The 18,998-nt window shown below is 50.3% G+C and overlaps 1 protein-coding gene across 1 annotated transcript; it reads left to right on the top strand.

Moving 5' to 3' along the window:
- Positions 1-3,450: 3,450 nt before the first annotated feature.
- Positions 3,451-18,383, top strand: TUBB6 (tubulin beta 6 class V). Its single transcript, XM_026486266.4, has 4 exons — positions 3,451-3,625; positions 4,007-4,115; positions 5,954-6,064; positions 16,890-18,383. The coding sequence occupies exons 1-4, from the start codon at positions 3,569-3,571 to the stop codon at positions 17,951-17,953; spliced, it is 1,341 nt and encodes a 446-aa protein (XP_026342051.1). The 5' UTR covers positions 3,451-3,568; the 3' UTR covers positions 17,954-18,383.
- Positions 18,384-18,998: the final 615 nt, after the last annotated feature.

Below are 18,998 nucleotides of genomic sequence, written 5' to 3'. Positions count from 1 at the left end.
CACAAAGGGGTGGCCCCGGGATGGATATGTGGGGGCTGGGGAGGACTGGGGTGTTCACGGGAGCACAGGAGGCCCTTCCCAGTGTGGGATGGAGTTGGAGGGGGAGAGAGGGGGGCAAGCTGAGAGTTGGGGCTGGAGGCTGGAAACCCCCCCCCCCCCCCACTGCCACTCCTGATGCAAATCCCCAAGGCGTCTGAGAATCCTACATTGGAACCTGGCCTTCCAGGCAGGAAGAGGCAGGAGGACCGAAACACTTTCAAACTTCTGCAGGCTTGATTTGTAACTTGTGCAGCCTTAGACACAGGTGTCCTCTTGCTCCAGCCCCGTCACTGTGAGGGCCTTAACCATGGGCTGGGATCCTGTCACCCACTCGCCAGCAAGGTGATGCCCGCTCTGAGCATCCGTTTTCTCATCTGTAGTAATACCTGCCTTGGAGGGATGTTGTGATGATTCCGTAAGTTCTGTGGAAAAGCGTGCAGCAATGAGCCTAAGTCACCTTAGTTACCCGCCCTCGTGATGTGGATGGAAGGCCGGGGTGCCGGTCAACAGGGGGTGTCCATCAGAAACTCCAATAAATCAATTTTCCACCGTCGAATCCCAGTTAGAGCGTTTCCTGAAGCCATACCGACACCTGCTTTCTGGTTCCATCAAATATGTCGGATTCAAATTCCCACCCAAGGACTAGCACTGAAAACGTGGGTATTTCTGCAAACCACCAAAGTTCCTGAAGTAGCTTTCTTTCTTTTTAAAAAAAATTTTTTTTGAAGATTTTATTTATTTATTTGACAGAGAGAGAGACAGCCAGCGAGAGAGGGAACACCAGCAGGGGGAGTGGGAGAGGAAGAAGGAGGCTCCCAGCAGAGGAGTCTGACGCGGGGCTCGATCCCAGGATCCTGTGATCACACCCTGAGCCAAAGGCAGACACTTAACGACTGCGCCACCCAGGCACCCCATGAGAGTAGCTTTCTTTCTGTGGCTTGATTCCGCAGAGGCTATGTGACCAGAGCTGAGCAAAGGCTCTTCCAGGAACCCGAGGCCCTCCACTCCCCCAGCTCCCTTCACTGGACTCAGTACTGGGAGACGGAAAAAGGGAGCGTTTACTTGGAGTCAATAATTAAATGGAGCAATGGCCACAAACACCCGAAATAAGGGTGCTGACTGCTCAGAAGAGGACAGCCAGGTCACCTCAGGTTGAAAGTTTGACGGTGGAGTATGGGCAAGGCTGTGGTCCCTCACCTGCTTCCCTGGCATTGAGAGGGTGCGGGAGGGGACCAGGCCCAGGGAAATCGATCCTCAAAATTGGAAACATTTGGGAAAGTCCAAAAGAAAAAACATCTCAAGCTCTCCACCTCTTTCCAACCACACCCCCGTGAGGACTTTCCCAAAGTTTTCATATATCTAAAAAGAAACTGCTGGGGCAGAGTACAGAGCACTGTCCCTTCCTCTTGGTGTGGCATTTCCATTCGGCCTGGGAGGGGGTGCAGGCCGGGCTTCCCAGAGTCTCCCGACCTAAAGTGCTCACACAGGGAAACTCATGCAAAAGTCTCTGGTGGATGTACGTTCCAGCCGAAGGTGCCACAGAAGCAGAGCCCTCGGATAATCCTTTCGTTTTACACATGAATAAACGGGAGCCCAGAGAATTGGAGTGAACACAAAGCTAGTTGGAAACAGAACCGGAATTGAAATCCAAGTCACCGTGACTCACCACGCAGTGGTCATTCCTTTCTACCACCCGACACCGCCTGGAAGAGGGACTACTGCTCCCTGAGGGCCTAACTCATGCCTGAAGTAACCGTGATTACCCCTGGCATACGTACATCAAGTACCTGCCGCATGTGTACATGAGAGAGTGAGCCCAGCCAGCTGGAAGTGTCCACAGCAGTGAACCAGAGAGAGTTCTAGGTGGGCGGGTGTCCGTGGTGAGCATGCCTATGGAGAGGGCTGGCAGCAGAGGGACTCGGGCCCGGTGGGGCCCACGGAGGGGGTGGGGGGAGAATGAGGGCAACTGAGCAGGGAGGGGTAGGGGGCCAGAGCCCAGAGGGCCCGGATGCCAGCCCCTAAAGTGAGGACTGTGCTACCTGCCGGAGGGTGTGAAGGGAACAGGTGCCTAGGAGGGGCTGCCCGGCAAACACCGGGAAATGGGAGGATTGGAGTTCAGAGAGAGGCCAGGGCTGCACCACGTTGTAAGAGAAATATGGAGCCATGCTTCGCGTAGGGACAGTTGTCTCCAAGTCCCCAAAGAGGGCTTAGTTCATTCTGCAAGGCATCGGCCTACCTTTCCGTGGTCCCTTGAGGATAGAGAGACCTTCCCTCTAGCGTCCTCACTCCTCCAGCACCGCGCTTACCTAAAGAACAGGCACACAGGCACGCCCCCCTCCGAACGGCAAAGGGAGTCCCTGGCACCCAGGAATAGGGAAGGTGAGGGAACGGACAGAGGTAGAATCCAGCCCTCTGCGCCCTCCTGGGGCCAAAGAGCTTTTTCATCGCTGACTTCCAATGGAGAGGCTGCATAGACACCTGTGGAGGGGTGTGTGTGTGTGTGTGTGTGTGTGTGTGTGTGTGTGTGTGTGTTCACTGTCAGATGCCGCCAGGTGTTCGCTTTAAAACCCACTACAAAAGATTCGGAGTCGTCGGAATGGAATGGTACCTGTATTTCGAGACGGACAGGCAGGAAAGCAAGGACATTAAAACCAATGCCCTAGGTTAAGGGGCAGGACGGGTGTCGGAGTCACGCTGAAAGACTGCACTTTCGTGTCCCAAAGCCCGTCTCTGCAGGGTTTGACCCCCGGCGCGGGGGGAGGGGGGCGGGGAGCCGGGAGGCGGGTACCGTGCGCACCCACAGCTGCAGAGCCGCCTGGCCCGGCCAGCCCCGCGCGGCCCCGGAACCCAGCCCGGGAGGCTCCGGGTGGGACCCCGCCTGCCCATGACGGCTCAGCGGGAACGGTCTCCCTCCGGGCAGGGTCGGCAACAGGGGGGTGCGGCAGCAAAATGGGGGCGGGGAGGGGCCGGAGCCGTGTCCTTCCCGCCCGCCTCCCCACTTTTAAAGTCTCCAACGTCTCACCCTATCTCCGCCCCTAAACCCTCTTCGGTAGGCTCATTTCCCGGCCTGACTTCCCCAGCGAGGGGTCCTCAGTTCCCCTTTCTGTTCTCCCTCCTGGGACAGCACCGCGTGGAAGCGCCCCGGGAAGATGGCCCAGGGGGAGGCGAGCCGAGGAGAGGCGCCGGCAGCGGGGTGCCCAGGGAGGGAGGTCTGGGGGGCGAGGAGCGGAGGCCAGGGGGAGAGGAGGTAGGCCCAAAGCCCGCCTGGACGGGAGGAGGCGCGGCCCGGAGGGCGCGGCCGGGGGGTGGGGGCTCTGGAGGCGCTGGGGAGAGCGGGGGGCGGTGCGCGGTCCGCGGGGGCGGAGGGGGCGCGGCCGGGGAGGGCGAGGCCCGCGGCCATTGGTCGGGGCAGCCCGGATGGGGGGTGGAGAGCAGGCGGAGGGTCGAGTCCCGGGGAGCGCGCCGCGGGCCCGCAGTCGCCCCCGCGGTCCGAAGAGCCAGTGCCCCGAGCGCAGAGCCGGTGCCCGCCATGAGGGAGATCGTGCACATCCAGGCGGGCCAGTGCGGGAACCAGATCGGCACCAAGGTGGGCAGGGCACTGGGCTCCCTCCGGGTGGGCAGCTGGCAGGCCTAGGGTGTCGGGGCTCGACCCCTCGGTGCGGGCGCCCGCTGCGCACCCTCTGTGCGCCTCCGTCCTCGGAGCCCAGTCCTGGCCCGCGCGGCACCCGGGAAGTGCTCGAGGAGTGGCCCGCCCGAGGAGGGGGCGTCATAGCCAGGGACCCCCTGCCCCTCACCCCTATCCCCACCCCAGCTGGGAGCGGCCGCCGGCGGCTCAGGCGCGCCTGGAATTCGGCAGCCGGGCCCCGCGCACCCCGCCCCGCCGGGCCAGCCCTGGCGTGAGCCGCGGGGGAGGGCGCCCTAGGCTCCGGGTTCTGACCGTCTGTTCCCCCGCCTTGCCCTTCCCAAGTTTTGGGAAGTGATCAGCGATGAACACGGTATCGACCCAGCCGGAGGCTATGTGGGTGACTCGGCGCTGCAACTGGAGAGAATCAACGTCTACTACAATGAGTCATCCTGTAAGTAGTGCGGCGCCTCTGGGGCCCCGCCCTTCCCCGTCCGACTCCGCAGTCCCCCTCCCAAACCCTCCGCCATCCCCGCCCGGACCCCGGTCGTCTCCGCCCGGACCCCGGCCATCTCCCCCTCACACCCTGACCACCCCTCTCTGGGACCCTAGCCATCCCGTCCCGGACCCTTGGCCACCTCCGCCTAGACCCCGGCCATGCCCCTCTTGGACCTCGGCCAACCCCCTCCCGGACCTGGCCTTACCTCTCTGGGACGCCGGCCTTCCTCCTCTGGGACCAGCCTTCCCGGCTCTTCTCCGGCCGATCCAAGGTTGGCTCTAGGGATGCCGCCCTCGCGCGAGGGTAGTTTGCCCTCGGAAATTTTCCCGGGATATAGCAGGATGCCCGACTCCTTCCTCGCTTCCCCTGGGGCGGGAAATCCGCCGTCAGTTGCTTTCAAACAACCGAATTTGACCTATCACGGAGTCTGAACTCTTGAACTAGACAACCCGTTAGCGTGGTGAAATCACTTACCGGGTCAGGTCCGACTGCTTGTTTTGTTTTGTTTTTCAGTTTAAATGTATCTCTTAATGGAGATTCTTGGCTAAAAAATTGAAAAGCACCCCGTTAAATGACTTTTCTGACCTTGTACCAACCTCCAAAAGCACTTTATGCTCCCTGGAAGCTGAAACTACAGACAATTTTGGATAATTGATAGAGTTCAGTAAAAATTCTAAGCTGTGGTTTATCCAGGTTTGGGAATAATATCACCTCTACCCTGGATATCTACATACGTATTGTGGCTACATGTATACATTATTTGCTACAGTTTTTATTATAAAAGTGATACGTGCCCTAAAAAAAAAACCAAAAAACCAAGACTTTGAAAGAACACCCAGAAAATGCCAGCTACCCTTCCACGTGCATGACATACGTCCCCAGAAAGAATTACGCTGGTTTTTGGAGTCACTTGCTGTTTGTCCACACAAGAGTTGTGAAGAGCAGGTTACATCAATCACTGGGTTTTATTTATTCAGCAGCTAGAAGAAAAGGTCTGGACCAGCAGGACATAGAATATGAAATCTCTAGCTAGCACTGGAGAAAATTTCAGTTATACATTGCACCTCTTGTTAACCCTTTGGTCCAGTTTATTAACTTCCTTTCTTCAATCTGGGTGTGTGTGCCACAGGACAGGAGTTGTAGGGCAGATCCTGTGTGCAATCCTATTAACCCCATCCTCCCTCGGAACAAGTTCCTGTCCAATAGGCAGGAAAATGTGCTTGCTAACAAAAAGGCTACACAGCAACGCTCGTTCATACATGAGAGTGTATCCCGGAAACAGCCCATGGGATCGTACCCATAACTAGCTGCTCAGACTACAGCTTGGATTCATGTATATGCGTGCCTGAGGGAGGTGCCCAAAAGTGGAAAGAATGTCAGAGCAACACAGTAATTTGCTGCAACAGATACAGTTTATTTCCATGGAGCTAAAAAGGTAGAACTTCCCAACAGGAAAGAGGTATCAGGGTAAAGTGGAAAATACAAAAGGCAGGAAGTCAGGAGACTTAACTTCTCATCCTGCTTATTCCTGGCACTTCCTCTGCCCATTCATGCTTGGGCTGGTTTCCTCACCGGAACAGCTTCAGCTGGGCTTGTGTTCCCCCAGGCCCCTCCCAGTGCTCATGTTCTGGGATCCTAAGAAAGTCCATGTTCTGGACCTAAGAAAGTCTGTCTCTGAAGAAACCCTGCTTCCTACCATCCAGGCTGCTGTGCTGGGGGGATTTGCTATGGAGCAGTCCATCACTCTGGAGACCAGAAAGTGACCCTTGGGGGTGGGCTTTGTTCTCTTCCAGCTCAGAAATACGTGCCCAGGGCTGCCCTGGTGGACTTGGAGCCGGGCACCATGGACAGTGTGCGGTCTGGGCCTTTCGGGCACCTCTTCCGGCCGGACAACTTCATCTTCGGTGGGTTCCATCTCTCCTGCTTCCTTCTGCCTCTTTCTGTTTTTTTTTCACACATCAAACTAATTTATGTGCAAGATTAAAAGCCAAAAGCTTAGGATGGAAATCAGCAGTCCCCAGTGTCATGACAGGGTGCTGCCCCTTTCAGTTCTTGACTTTTCTTTAGGAATTACTTTCTCTGCATCTCTAAATGAAATGTTTGTATTGATAGTTATTGGTTTAACAGATTTTTTAGACATTAACTTCTTTCTTCCCCTTATAAATTATCATAATATGATGATAATCATTTGTTTTGGTTCCTAAGTTGTTCATCTTTTTTTTTTTTTTTTAAGATTTTATTTATTTATTTGACAGAGAGAGAGACAGCCAGCAAGAGAGGGAACACAGGCAGGGGGAGTGGGAGAGGAAGAAGCAGGCTCCCAGCGGAGGAGCCTGATGTGGGGCTCGATCCCAGGACCCTGGGATCACGCCCTGAGCCAAAGGCAGATGCTTAATGACTGAGCCACCCAGGCGCCCCCTAAGTTGCTCATCTTTTAATTGCAATGTGTTTATACCTATATTTCTCTTTCATTGCCTATAGACAGTTACTCTGCTTTCTTCCCAAAGGCTGGCACCGTATGAATTTGTTTTGTTAGAACTGGGCAAATCCTTCCCTCCCTTCCTCCACCTAAGACATGGTAAAGGCCCTGCCCCTCTGCACTCTCCCAAAGAAAACTACGTAACATTAAATGAAGTGGCACCGTCAGTACTACCAGCCTGCATCACCCTGGAGCCATGGTTTATAGAGTCAAGGTTACCAGACAAAATACTCAAAGGAGGAATATCCAAAATATGCAAGAAGAGACAGAATCCTGAAAGATTTTATTGGTACACGAACTGATGACTCTAGTAGAGCCAGGCCATGACCTGTTATAAAGGGGGCTCCGCAGGATGAATGTTCATAAAGTTTATGAATCCTTTGGGTCTTGTCCCCTTCCCCGTCACCATGACAACCTACACAACCAACGGGACAGGCAAAATTTCTGATACTAAGTTGTTCAAGCATTGGGCCTTGATTGGCCCCAAGCAAAACCTCTTCTGGACCCTGCAGCCCAATGTGGTAATCACTAGCCACATGTGGCTATTTAAAGTTAATAGAAATGATCTAAAATCAATTCACTTCCTCAGTTGTACTAACTACATTTCAGGTGCTCAATAATTAAATGTGGCTAGTGGCACCGTATTGGAGATCCAGAACAGTTTTAGCCGGTTATAGTGCAGCCCGTTCTGTTGGATAGCAGTGCTCAAGGCCTTAATAGAGATACTCTACTAAATGAGGGGAATGAGGAGAGGAAATGGAAAGGCACCACACGAACACGAGGCCATTCATAACCACTTCTCCCTTAGGAGCCAAGGTAGAGCCTACAGGACTTGAAAGTGGCAGATTTGAAAGTGTTCCGTTCGACAATCGTATTTTACTGTTAGGTACCACACATTCACTTGTGTTCTTTCTCAAAAACTGCCAATGTAATTGAGTAAGAAATGTGCCTAGAGAGAAAAATACTACTTAGACACAGAAGTACCTCAATCAAAAACAAACACAATTTCGGTGCCCGTAAAAGGTAAAGAGTCTTACAAGGAAATGAGAGACTCTTAAGGCCGATCCATGGCTTAAAGTTACGGTGGTATAGAAATGAAATCGATCAAAGATGTACTTTCCAACCCCTTCCTCAAAAGGCACCAGATAGAGACGATCTCATTGAGGGTAGCAGATAATCCTCTGCTATTTAAGCCCTATGTATCTGGAGTATCTCCTACACAGTTAGTGCTTGATAAGTATTAGCAACATCCTAGGAATGCAAGGATGGTTCAACGTTGAGAAGTCAGCTAATAGATTAAGAGAGACAACATCTTAATAGGTCCCAAAAATACTTGATAAAATTCAGTATGCATTCCTGACTTGTAGAGGACAAAAACCCTATGTGCAAGCTGGAAGTAGAAAGATACTTCCTCTGTTTAAGAATTCTCTACCAAATCCATAGCAACGTCACACTCACTGGTGAAACATTAGAAGTATTCCAGGCAAAGTCACATGTGAGAAAGAGATGTCCATTGTCTTTACTATTGTTCCATGTTTTGAAGGTTCTAGCCAGTGCTCGAAGACCAGAGAAAGAAAAGAGATACAGGTCATTTAAAGGAAAAGACAGAATTGTTATTCGAAGGTGGAATGATTCTCTTGGATTTTCCGGATAGGCTATCCAATGAACAGTGATTGGCACTTATAAGACCTCAATAAGGCAGCCAGACCCAAGATAAAGACTCAGACGTTATTGCTATGGGGTGACCAACTGTCCTGATTTGCCTAGGACTGGGGGTTTCTCAGGACACTACCTGCTCAGTGCTGAAACTGGTAATAAGTTGATCTTCTTAAAGGCAATAATCAAGTATAAAATATAATGGGAAAATATCCTCTTCACAGTAGCAATGAAAGTTATAAATACGTAGGGACAACATTTACTAGTAGTTGGGAATGAGGAGGAGTCCTTAAAACAGACATTTTTCTCCCGACAGACTGGGTGGTACTTGAAAAACCAACAGCTAGCATGGGTGAGGTGGTTTGGGAGACCGAGTTGTACATTGTCAGAGATCAGCTTAATGGATTCAGCAAATCAGGAATTTTGATTCAACAGCTTCAGTTCAAGGAATTTGTCTTAAAGAAATGGTTGCACATGCATCATGGACATTGTGTATTGGTTTCTAGAAGAGCTGAACCCCTTTGCCCGCCCCTGCCCCCTTGCCCTCACCAGTTGGCGTGAGTCCCTGTCAGTTCAATGGACTGCTCCCTCAGCACCTGTGATGGAGACTTGATTCTATGTGCCCCGAAGGAAGAAAGGACGACTCCCCCATGGCACTGATCTTGACACAGATCAATGCCATCTTTCTCTTACTAAGTGGGTATAGATTTTTAGCAGCTGTAGACCTTGCATGCACCACTGCACTGGGTTACTGAGTTCAGGTCGCCAAAAAGAGAGCACTGAATGGGGAGAAGGGAGACTTGGTGGCTAATTTCAGGTCTGCCACCTCTGCTGTTATCAGTTCCCTTCTTGGGGCTCCTTCAGCTTCATTATCTGAAGAATGAAGGGCCCCCAAGCATGCAGGCTTCTGTAAGAATCTGAGGGAAGCAAGGGCCCGTCTCCCCCGCACGCACAGAAATACGCCTCCGCATAGAATGCTGCTCAGCTTCTGCCCTTGAACGTTGAACTGATGTTTGGTAAGACTCTGCGACGTTTCTTGAACCTGAATTACAGTTGGCTGAATCTACCTCAGTCTCAGTACATGTTACCAAACAAAATTAACAGATTTCATCATTAAGAAAAGTATACAGTTGACCCTTGAACAACACATGGGTTTAGGGGTGCTGACCCCCTGCACAGTCCAAAATTTGCTTATAATTTTTGACTCCCTGAAAACTTAACTGCTAATAGCCTGCTGTTGATTGGAAGTCTTACCGACAACGTCAACAGTCGATTAACACCTATTTTGTCTGTTCTCTATATATTCCATGCTGTATTCTTACAATCAAGTCAGCTAGAGAAAAGAAAATGTTACTAAGAAAATCATAAGGAGGAGAAAGTACATTTACGGTTCTGTACTTATCAAAAATCTGTGTATAGGGGCGCCTGGGTGGCGCAGCAGTTAAGTGTCTGCCTTTGGCTCAGGGCGTGATCCCGGCGTTCTGGGATCGAGCCCCACGTCAGCTCCTCCGCTCAGAGCCTGCTTCTTCCTCTCCCACTCCCCCTGCCTGTGTTCCCTCTCTCGCTGGCTGTCTCTGTGTCAAATAAATAAAATAAAATCTTAAAAAAAAAAAAAAAAGAAATACTTTACAGGAAATGGAAAAAAACCTCTGAACTTGGCAAATCTGTATGAATTGTCAGTCTAAGAAAAGAGAAACTTGCACCCCCAGAAACAGGACTCACACATAGAGAAACCTGAAGACCCAATATTAAAATACAACTCAGTGAACCCCGTTCCCACGGGGAGGGGCGGTTAGTTGACACACACACGCACGCGTGCACACACACACACACACACACAGGTGCCCCTTATTGCTCCTTGAGAGAAAATAGAAAAACATTATCTAATTGTATCCAAATGTATAACTAATTATATATAATATACACATGTTCACAGGCTTCGTGGAACCCTGTTATGTTTGATTTCTTACAGTGGGTGGTAGGTGTGTAGATATTAAGTCTGTTTCATAGCTTTTACATCGGTTAGTCTGTCCTGACAAATGTCGGCACAGCTGAGGCGGTGGCTCTTGTTGACGCGCTCGCTGGAGAAGGTTTCTGACAGGACCCTGGAGGCCACACGCCTCCCTTGCCTCACCTGTCTCTCACCCAGCCTCCTCTCAGCCACCACTCCTGTGCAGCCGGACCTGTGGAGCTTTCTGGTTTTTTGGAAGATTTTTTTATTTATCCATTTGAGAGAGAGAGAGAGAACGAGCAGAGGAGAGGAGCAGAGGGAGAGAGAGAAGCAGAGGGAGAGAGAGAAGCAGACTCCCCGCTGAGCAGGGAGCCCAACGTGGGGCTCGATCCCAGGACCCTGAGATCATGACCTGAGCTGAAGGCAGACACTTAACCCACTGAGCCACCCAGGCGCCCCATGTGGAGCTTGTTAAAGAGTCTTTATGACACAAAAAATATACCCGAAAAGAAAAAGGCTTTATGAGATTGGATCAAACTGTTGAAGTTGTGCAAAGCTGGTTTCTCGTGGCAGCAGCTTCACTGATGGTGGAAGTTTCCTTTGGTTTAATTTATTTGAACTGAACACTGAGAGGGCCCAAGAATGGTCTGGTCTCATCTTTCTAGCTGTCAATAAGTGGGACAAAAAAGATTAAGAACAAATGCACACAGACCTACGGTGACCATTTAATGATCTAAGCCACTGCCCTTGTAAGCCTTCAAGAATGTTAGAAACGACATCTGGCCTTGAAGCTGCCTCTAGGATTGCTTCTTGTAGCTGCTGCTTTGTTAGGATATACATCCCGATTTTTGATTCAGAATATTTTAAAATTTTAGCAGATTGTGCTGATGTGAAATAGCTTTAATAGTGATTTTTATTTTATTTTATTTTTTTTATTTTTTAATGATTTTTTATTATATTATGTTAGTCACCATACAGTACATCCCCGGTTTCCGATGTAAAGTTCGATGATTCATTAGTTGCGTATACTTAATAGTGATTTTTAAAGCCAACACTGAGGTGCCTGGCTGGCACAGTTGGTAGAGCATGCAACTCTTGATCTCAGGGTCGTGAGTTCCAGCCCCACACTGGGCGTGGAGCCTACCTACCAAAAAAAAAATTAAATCTAAAGCCAATACTATTTTTTTTTAAAGACTTTATTGATTTGACAGAGAGAGAGACAGCCAGCGAGAGAGGGAACACAGCAGGGGGAGTGGGAGAGGAAGAAGCAGGCTCCCAGCAGAGGAGCCCGATGTGGGGCTCGATCCCAGAACGCCGGGATCACACCCTGAGCTGGAGGCAGACGCTTAATGACTGCGCCACCCAGGCGCCCCAAAAGCCAACACTATTTTTAATTAAGAACCAGGAATTGTTTCAATGAATGCTTATTTTGTTAAAATAGCATGCTTGTTTTGGGGAATGGAGAGGTGTCCAGAGTGTATAACCACAGTATATTGTTTGAGGACACAGTTGTTTTTAAGTCATTCTCTATTTAATGAAAGCGGCAGAATTGCCTAGGAGATGGGTCAGCCCCCAGGGGCTTCAGAGCTCCCTGTTTCCGAGTTGGTCAATTACGGTAAACCAGTGTCGTTCCAGCTCTAGGTATGGTTTAAAGTGGCTTTTAAAAAAACACTGACTTGAAGTAATGTATAATTTTAAAAGGGAACGTTACCTGCGTTTAAGTTTTGAACATGAATATACTTAAACCTTTTTCTTGACGCATTGCTGGTTGAATTGCTGGTTGCATAGCAGTTGTGCGCAGAGACAGTGGGCGAGAATTTTGCGGGAGACACCGGAGTGCCAGAAAGCCTCTCTCTGCTCCTGTAACTTTCCCTTCCAGACTTGGGGCTAGAGGGGCTCAGGGAGCACTTAATCCCTCCCCGGATGGGAGCGAGAGGTAAACCAGAGGGTGGGCTGAGAACCCCTGGGGACCTGTTGCAACCCGCCTGCGGGAGCTTGGAGATTGCAGCCTTGTGTTCTACGGTCCTGAGCCGCTGAATGATGTCACAACAGCTCATTACAGAGCATGTTCAACTCATGACCCCCAAATATTTAACTGGGAACATCTGTTGCTAGGAGACGGTGGCAAAATATTTTCAGAAGTCACTGGCTTCTTCCTTTTGTCAAGAGCAGAGAAAACCTCCCGGCTTAATCACGCTGTAAATACTGAGGCAGCCGCGTGAGCCGTGGGAGCCGGGGGAAGAGTCAAGTTCGGGAGCTGGCCTTGCTGTGGCTGCATGTCTGCCTGAAGCTGCCTATTTGTTGTCCGTTGCTGGGTTCTACTCTGTTCTATAGCATTTTTAAAAAAGATTCTATTTATTTATTTGAGAGAGAAAGAGAGAGAAGGGGCAGGGAGAGAGGGAGAGGGAGAAGCAGGCTCCCCCCCGAGCAGGGCTCTCCTAGATGCTGGGGTCATGACCTGAGCCGAAGGCAGACGCTTAACCGACTGAGCCACCCAGGCGCCCCTCTACTCTCCTTGCCTCTTTTTGACAATCGCACTCGCGTTCTTCCCTTTGTGAAGGTGTGCGAGTCCTACCCCGAGCTGTGTGAGCGAGGCTAGCCCTGCTCTTGTTCCTCCCTGAGCCTCTGGTGCCTGTGGCTGGGCCACTGCGGGCTGGGTTGGGTGGGGAGGGGTGGCACGAGTTAGTGGGGGGCACAGGAAGGACAGTGGCTATTTCTGAGTCAGCTGGGCTGGAAAAAAGAGAATCTCTGTGGGAGAGAACGCAGTCACCTCCTAGACAAGGAGATGGCCACCAGAGAGGGCCACGTGGCCAGTGCCCTCGGGGGAAGCCGCAAGCATGGAGGGGCTTGCTGCTGCCCAGCCTGGGCCCCTGGTGGAGCCACGGTGCCGCCGTGCCCATCATCCTGGGGCCTTTGAGCAGATGGGACAAAGACAACAGGAGTGAGAGGCTGAGCTCCCTTGTGAGGTGGGGCTGAGACAGCTGAGCAAGGGCCAGCTATGTCTCATTCCGTTGTGCAGCTCGGCGCTCCTGGACCTGTCACTATGGAATATTTAATTGGGCTTAGTGTTTTCATCATGAAGTTAAAACTGCACATGCTTTCTTCAGACCCACAAGTATGCAGTATAAAAATGCAGCCTCCTCATCCCTTGTACAGATGACCCTGGGATTTTATTCCCTGGGGATAACTAGTGCTGTACACGGTGCCCGGTCTCTTCCCATGTACACATGCACTTGTGTGTGTGTGTGCACGCGCACACACACACGCACGGGAAGGCAGGCAGGCAGCTGAGTTGGTTTTCAGAAAATGTAATCATGTTACACATCCCATTTTGCGGCTTTCTGACAAGTTCTTCAACGTAACTGGGACATCCCTGTGACTGTCACAGTGCCTTTCTGCTGAGTGGGTGTCCTCGTGTAGAAATGCCCCCACTTACTGATATTTTTAAAACTTCCCTTAAAGCCATGTTTTCATATTTTAATTTTCTCTTATCATAAGAGACATGCTTGTTTAGTTAGAATGTTATAAGCAGTATGTAGTGTTGAAACTTAACTACCCTACTATCCCATCTTTCAGAGACAGCCACGATTATTAGTTCACTGTGCGTTTCTCCAGCTCATTTCTTTTTTTTTTTAAAGATTTATTTATTCGACAGAGATAGAGACAGCCAGCGAGAGAGGGAACACAAGCAGGGGGAGTGGGAGAGGAAGAAGCAGGCTCATAGCAGAGGAGCCTGATGTGGGGCTCGATCCCAGAACGCCGGGATCACACCCTGAGCTGAAGGCAGACGCCTAACAGCTGTGCCACCCAGGCGCCCCTATGCCACCCAGGCACCCCTAGCTCATTTCTGAAATGCATTTTATATGTTTTAACGAAGTTTAAAATGTCCGGTTTGCTAGTTAGATAAGACACTTACGTGGCCCAGGACTCAGAGGGAACAAGAGGGTGTATAGTGAAAAGGTGGTCTCATTCCAACCCCAAGTTGGTGCCCACCTAGGCTCCTTCCCAGAGGCAGGACTCTAGGATTCCTGTGGTCATTCTGGGACATGCATACAATGACAGCCAGCTGCATACACCATTTAGTACTTTGGGTTTTTTTCCCCCCCTTAGCAATATACTTTGAAAATCTTACCATCTCAGTGCCAGGGCTGATGGCTGCTCATCTTCCTTTGCATAGAAACCATCGTTGATTTAACCAGGCCTCTGGTTAAAAGATATTTAGGTGGTTTCCTTTTTTTTTACTGCTCCTCAGCACATATGTGTCTACATGTCATTTTCCACATGTGCCATATACCCGTCTAGGCAAATTTACGGAAGTAAAACTGCTGAGCCTCAGGGGACTAATCTTGGTAGATCCGCTCAGTTCTCCACAGAGGCTAGTCCTCGTTGTGCCTCCCCCACAGCCCCAGTATATGGAGGGGCCTTTCCCCAACTTTGGCCAACAGGCTTTGCCGGCTTTCCGATCTCTGTCAATTTCACAGGGGAGAAATTGAATCTCTTTTAATGTACATTTCTCTTAGGAATGCATCAAATATTTGTTATTTGAATTTCCTTCCCTGTGAACCGTTTATATCCTTTGCCTATTTTCCTAAAGGTTACTGTTTTCCTGGGGCGCCTGGGTGGCCCAGTCTGTTAAGTGTCTGCCTTCAGCTCAGTTCATGATCCCAGGGTCCTGGGATTGAGCCCCATGTCTGGCTCCCTGCTCTGTGGGGAGTCTGCTTCTCCCTCTGTTCGTCTCCCCTGCTCACGCTTGCTGTCTCTCAAAAATAAATAAATAAATAATCAAAAAAAAAAAAAAAGTTACTGTTTTCCTTACTCATTTGTAGGACTTCTTTAGGTATTCAAGGAGGATATGCCTTTGTATGTGACACAAGTCATTAGTAGTCAGTACATTTTAAACTTACTGAAGAGCCACAGGATTTTGGTTGTTTTTCTTGTTTTACAGATTTCCACCTAACACCCACAGTGTTTAGCACTGATAAATACTGTAGAAAAAGCAAGGAAATTTGAGATAAGACCCATTCCTCCAAAAATAGGCCCTTGTGTAAGGCCACACCCACAGCACACCGCAGAATCCAGGGGGGGGCCAGCAGCAGGGCTCAGTATGAAGACCCCAGCCCGAAGTGCACGAGTGCCTCCCATCTGCTTGTCTCACCTGATTTAGCACTGGGCCACTCTCGGGAGGCAGTCGGAGTGGTGTCACTGCTTTCCCACTCAGCTCCCCACTGGTGTGCCCTGTGTCTGGTATGCACCTGCCTGCCCAGGGCAGAGAAGCTGGTCGCTGGATGGTGGTTGTGCATTGTTGCCACCAGCTGGGTGTAGACAAAAACCAAGTGAACATCTTTGGAGTAAGTGGAGAGAGGTCCATACAGGATTCCAGCCCTGTCTTAGCTCTGAGCGGAAGGGCAAACAGCCCTGGCATCTGTTTCCTCTCGTTTTTTATGTCCACTTGACACAATCAGATCGGCTGCCAGCTCCTACAATGCATCCTGGTCCTTTTCACCCAATACATAGGGAACGTTTGAAAGGGATGCTGATGAATTTATTTTTTAATTATTTATGCATTCTTTTTAGAACTAGATTTGATATACACCCATTTACTAAATAAACAATGCCTTTTAATAATCTTCTTTCTTCTTAAATAACTTATAATTTTGGCTATAAATTACATTGCTTTGTTACCAGTTAAAATAATGGGCAACAGCAGTGCCTTGTTTTTATAGTTTATTACTAAATAGATATATTATGTCTCACCATCAGAGGGGCAAAGCCAGGCACGGAGGTGGGGGAAGGGGACCATGTTCATCATGAGCTCGAGGAGGTCAGCATTGAACATCGACTTTACTGCTTTTATAATTTACCCTACAGTGTGCTCGAGTGTAGTTCTAAGTGGTTTTTCTAATAATCCTTGAAATGTGTATTAACGTATTGATTTGGATTGAAAAAGTCATGTTTTTCTGACAAAGTAAGTCCGGGGCGCCTGGGTGGCTCAGACAGTGAAGAGTCTACCTTCTGCTGGGGTCATGATCCCAGAGTCCTGGGATCCAGTCCCACGTTGGGCTCCCTGCTCAGCAGAGAGTCTGCTTCTCCCTCTCCCTCTGCTGCTGCCCCTACTTGTGCTTGCTCTCTGCCAAATAAATAAATAAAATCTTTTTTTTAAAAAAGAAAGCAAGTCCAGTTTGGAGGATTGCTCTGATAATTAGGACTGTCTTTGCCAATTAAGAGTATATGGCTTACATTTTTTATAACCTCAATAAGCTAAGCTTCAACCTAAAAATTCTTTCCAGTAAAAACATATTTAAAACATTTAATTAAAAAATCCTATTGGCAAAAGTGTATTGGAATTAATATTTCCATTTTCCCAACTCTTTCCAAGGCTATTAGATTAAGACAAGTGCCTCTCAGTAAAAGAGGCAACATCTGGGTAAGTCCTGGTGGCAAAGCCTCTTGATTTCTTCCAGAAACAGAAGAGAAGGATGAGCTAACTCAGGTTGTTTCCAATGCTGCTTTCCATAGAATTGAGTTTGGGGCTTAAAGATGTGTTTTTTTCATCACCGTCTTAAAAGTATGAATAAGAGTGAGCTGCCCCCCATCCCCGTGCCGACCTACTGAAATTGTGTGCCACTCTTGTGCTTTGTCCCAGGACAAACGGGCGCAGGCAACAACTGGGCGAAGGGGCACTACACGGAAGGGGCCGAGCTGGTGGATTCGGTGCTCGACGTGGTGAGGAAGGAGTGTGAGCACTGCGACTGCCTGCAGGGCTTCCAGCTCACGCACTCGCTGGGCGGGGGCACGGGCTCCGGCATGGGCACGCTGCTCATCAGCAAGATCCGCGAGGAGTACCCCGACAGGATCATGAACACCTTCAGCGTCATGCCCTCGCCCAAGGTGTCCGACACGGTGGTCGAGCCCTACAACGCCACCCTGTCGGTGCACCAGCTGGTGGAGAACACGGACGAGACGTACTGCATCGACAACGAGGCGCTGTACGACATCTGCTTCCGCACGCTCAAGCTGACCACGCCCACCTACGGCGACCTCAACCACCTGGTGTCGGCCACCATGAGCGGCGTCACCACCTCGCTGCGCTTCCCGGGCCAGCTCAACGCCGACCTGCGCAAGCTGGCCGTGAACATGGTGCCCTTCCCGCGCCTACACTTCTTCATGCCCGGCTTCGCGCCGCTCACGGCCCGCGGCAGCCAGCAGTACCGCGCGCTCACCGTGCCGGAACTGACGCAGCAGATGTTCGACGCCAAGAACATGATGGCCGCCTGCGACCCGCGCCACGGCCGCTACCTGACCGTGGCCACAGTCTTCCGGGGCCCCATGTCCATGAAGGAGGTGGACGAGCAGATGCTGGCCATCCAGAACAAGAACAGCAGCTACTTCGTCGAGTGGATCCCCAACAACGTCAAGGTGGCCGTGTGCGACATCCCGCCGCGCGGCCTCAAGATGGCGTCCACCTTCATCGGCAACAGCACGGCCATCCAGGAGCTGTTCAAGCGCATCTCGGAGCAGTTTTCCGCCATGTTCCGTCGCAAGGCCTTCCTGCACTGGTTCACGGGCGAGGGCATGGATGAGATGGAGTTCACAGAAGCAGAGAGCAACATGAACGACCTGGTGTCAGAATACCAGCAGTATCAAGAAGCCACCGCCAATGATGGCGAGGAAGCTTTTGAAGACGACGAAGAGGAGATCAATGAATAGAGGCGCATTCCAGTCTCAGACACCACAAATCAGATGTTGGCTCTCTAACTCTGGAGCATCGTGACCCTGATGGCCACTACATGGTGCTCTGCTCTAAATATGTGGGTCTAGGCCTCTCACCAGTGCGACAAAATCGCACTACCAGTCATCTGGAAGGAAGAGAGTACATCGGAATAGCAGAGAATCGGCAGTCCTACCCAATCAAAAGATCCCTCCACAGATTTTCTACTGGAGGACTTGAAACAAAAAAGGGGCCATCAGCGAAGGGCTAAAAGAATTGACCTCCCCTTCTGTCAAGAATTTCAGCCATGCTGAAAACAGGGGTTTTCATCCTTTGTGATGAAACCTGAAGCTGTGCAGTGTTGCCTTATATTGAAAATGCAATCTGGAACTTTAAAACACCCTATTCATAATAAAACACTAAAACCGATTCTTTGCCTCTTCCAGCCTGTTTCCCTGATAGATTTGTTTGTGTGGTTATAATAGTTACTTGGGTACCTTGTCTCTTTCTGGGGTGAACTGCCCCTGCCACTCAGTGAATGAACTCAGAGGAAAGGCTTTCCTTCAACCCAGACCTTCAGGGTGGCAGCCAGAATTCTCCTGAGCATCAGAGTAGCACACACGTAAATAAAAGCCGGTTGTCCCCTTTTGCAATTGACACTCCCACAGTCTTTCATCTTCCAGCTTCATGTCCTGGGCTAGTTCCGCCTTCCCTAACAGCTGGGCAGAGATTTGCCGGAGGAGCTACGGAAAATGACCTTCAGGCTTCCAGCCAGATCCAGGGGGACGTGCAAGCTCTTGGTGGGTGAGTGGGGAGCTGGCAGGGCCAGCTCCGAGGGCTGTGTGCTTCCTTCAGGAGTGCTCAGGCTCAGTGCCGAGGTTGAAGGCTATTTTCTATATAACAAATCAGCACTTTACAGTTTCTGTAACTTGACACAACTTCTGTTAAGAGGTCTTGTAAAGTCAAACTCCGTAGGACATGACCAGGCTAGTCCTACTAGTAATTAGCAGACATTGCTGTTCACCAGTGTTTCTGGTTTCTTTC

This window comes from Ursus arctos, unplaced genomic scaffold (genome assembly GCF_023065955.2).
Source record: "Ursus arctos isolate Adak ecotype North America unplaced genomic scaffold, UrsArc2.0 scaffold_34, whole genome shotgun sequence".
Lineage (NCBI taxonomy): Eukaryota > Metazoa > Chordata > Mammalia > Carnivora > Ursidae > Ursus > Ursus arctos.
Note: the sequence above shows the minus strand (reverse complement) of the source record. Positions and strands in the feature narration are given on the sequence as shown.

Coding starts and splice junctions, on each gene's coding strand:
- TUBB6 (XM_026486266.4), top strand. CDS start 3,569: ATGAGGGAGATCGTGCACATCCAGGCGGGCCAGTGCGGGAACCAGATC. Junction 4,116..5,953: donor CTACTACAATGAGTCATCCT/GTAAGTAGTGCG, acceptor GTTCTCTTCCAG/CTCAGAAATACGTGCCCAGG. Junction 6,065..16,889: donor GCCGGACAACTTCATCTTCG/GTGGGTTCCATC, acceptor GCTTTGTCCCAG/GACAAACGGGCGCAGGCAAC.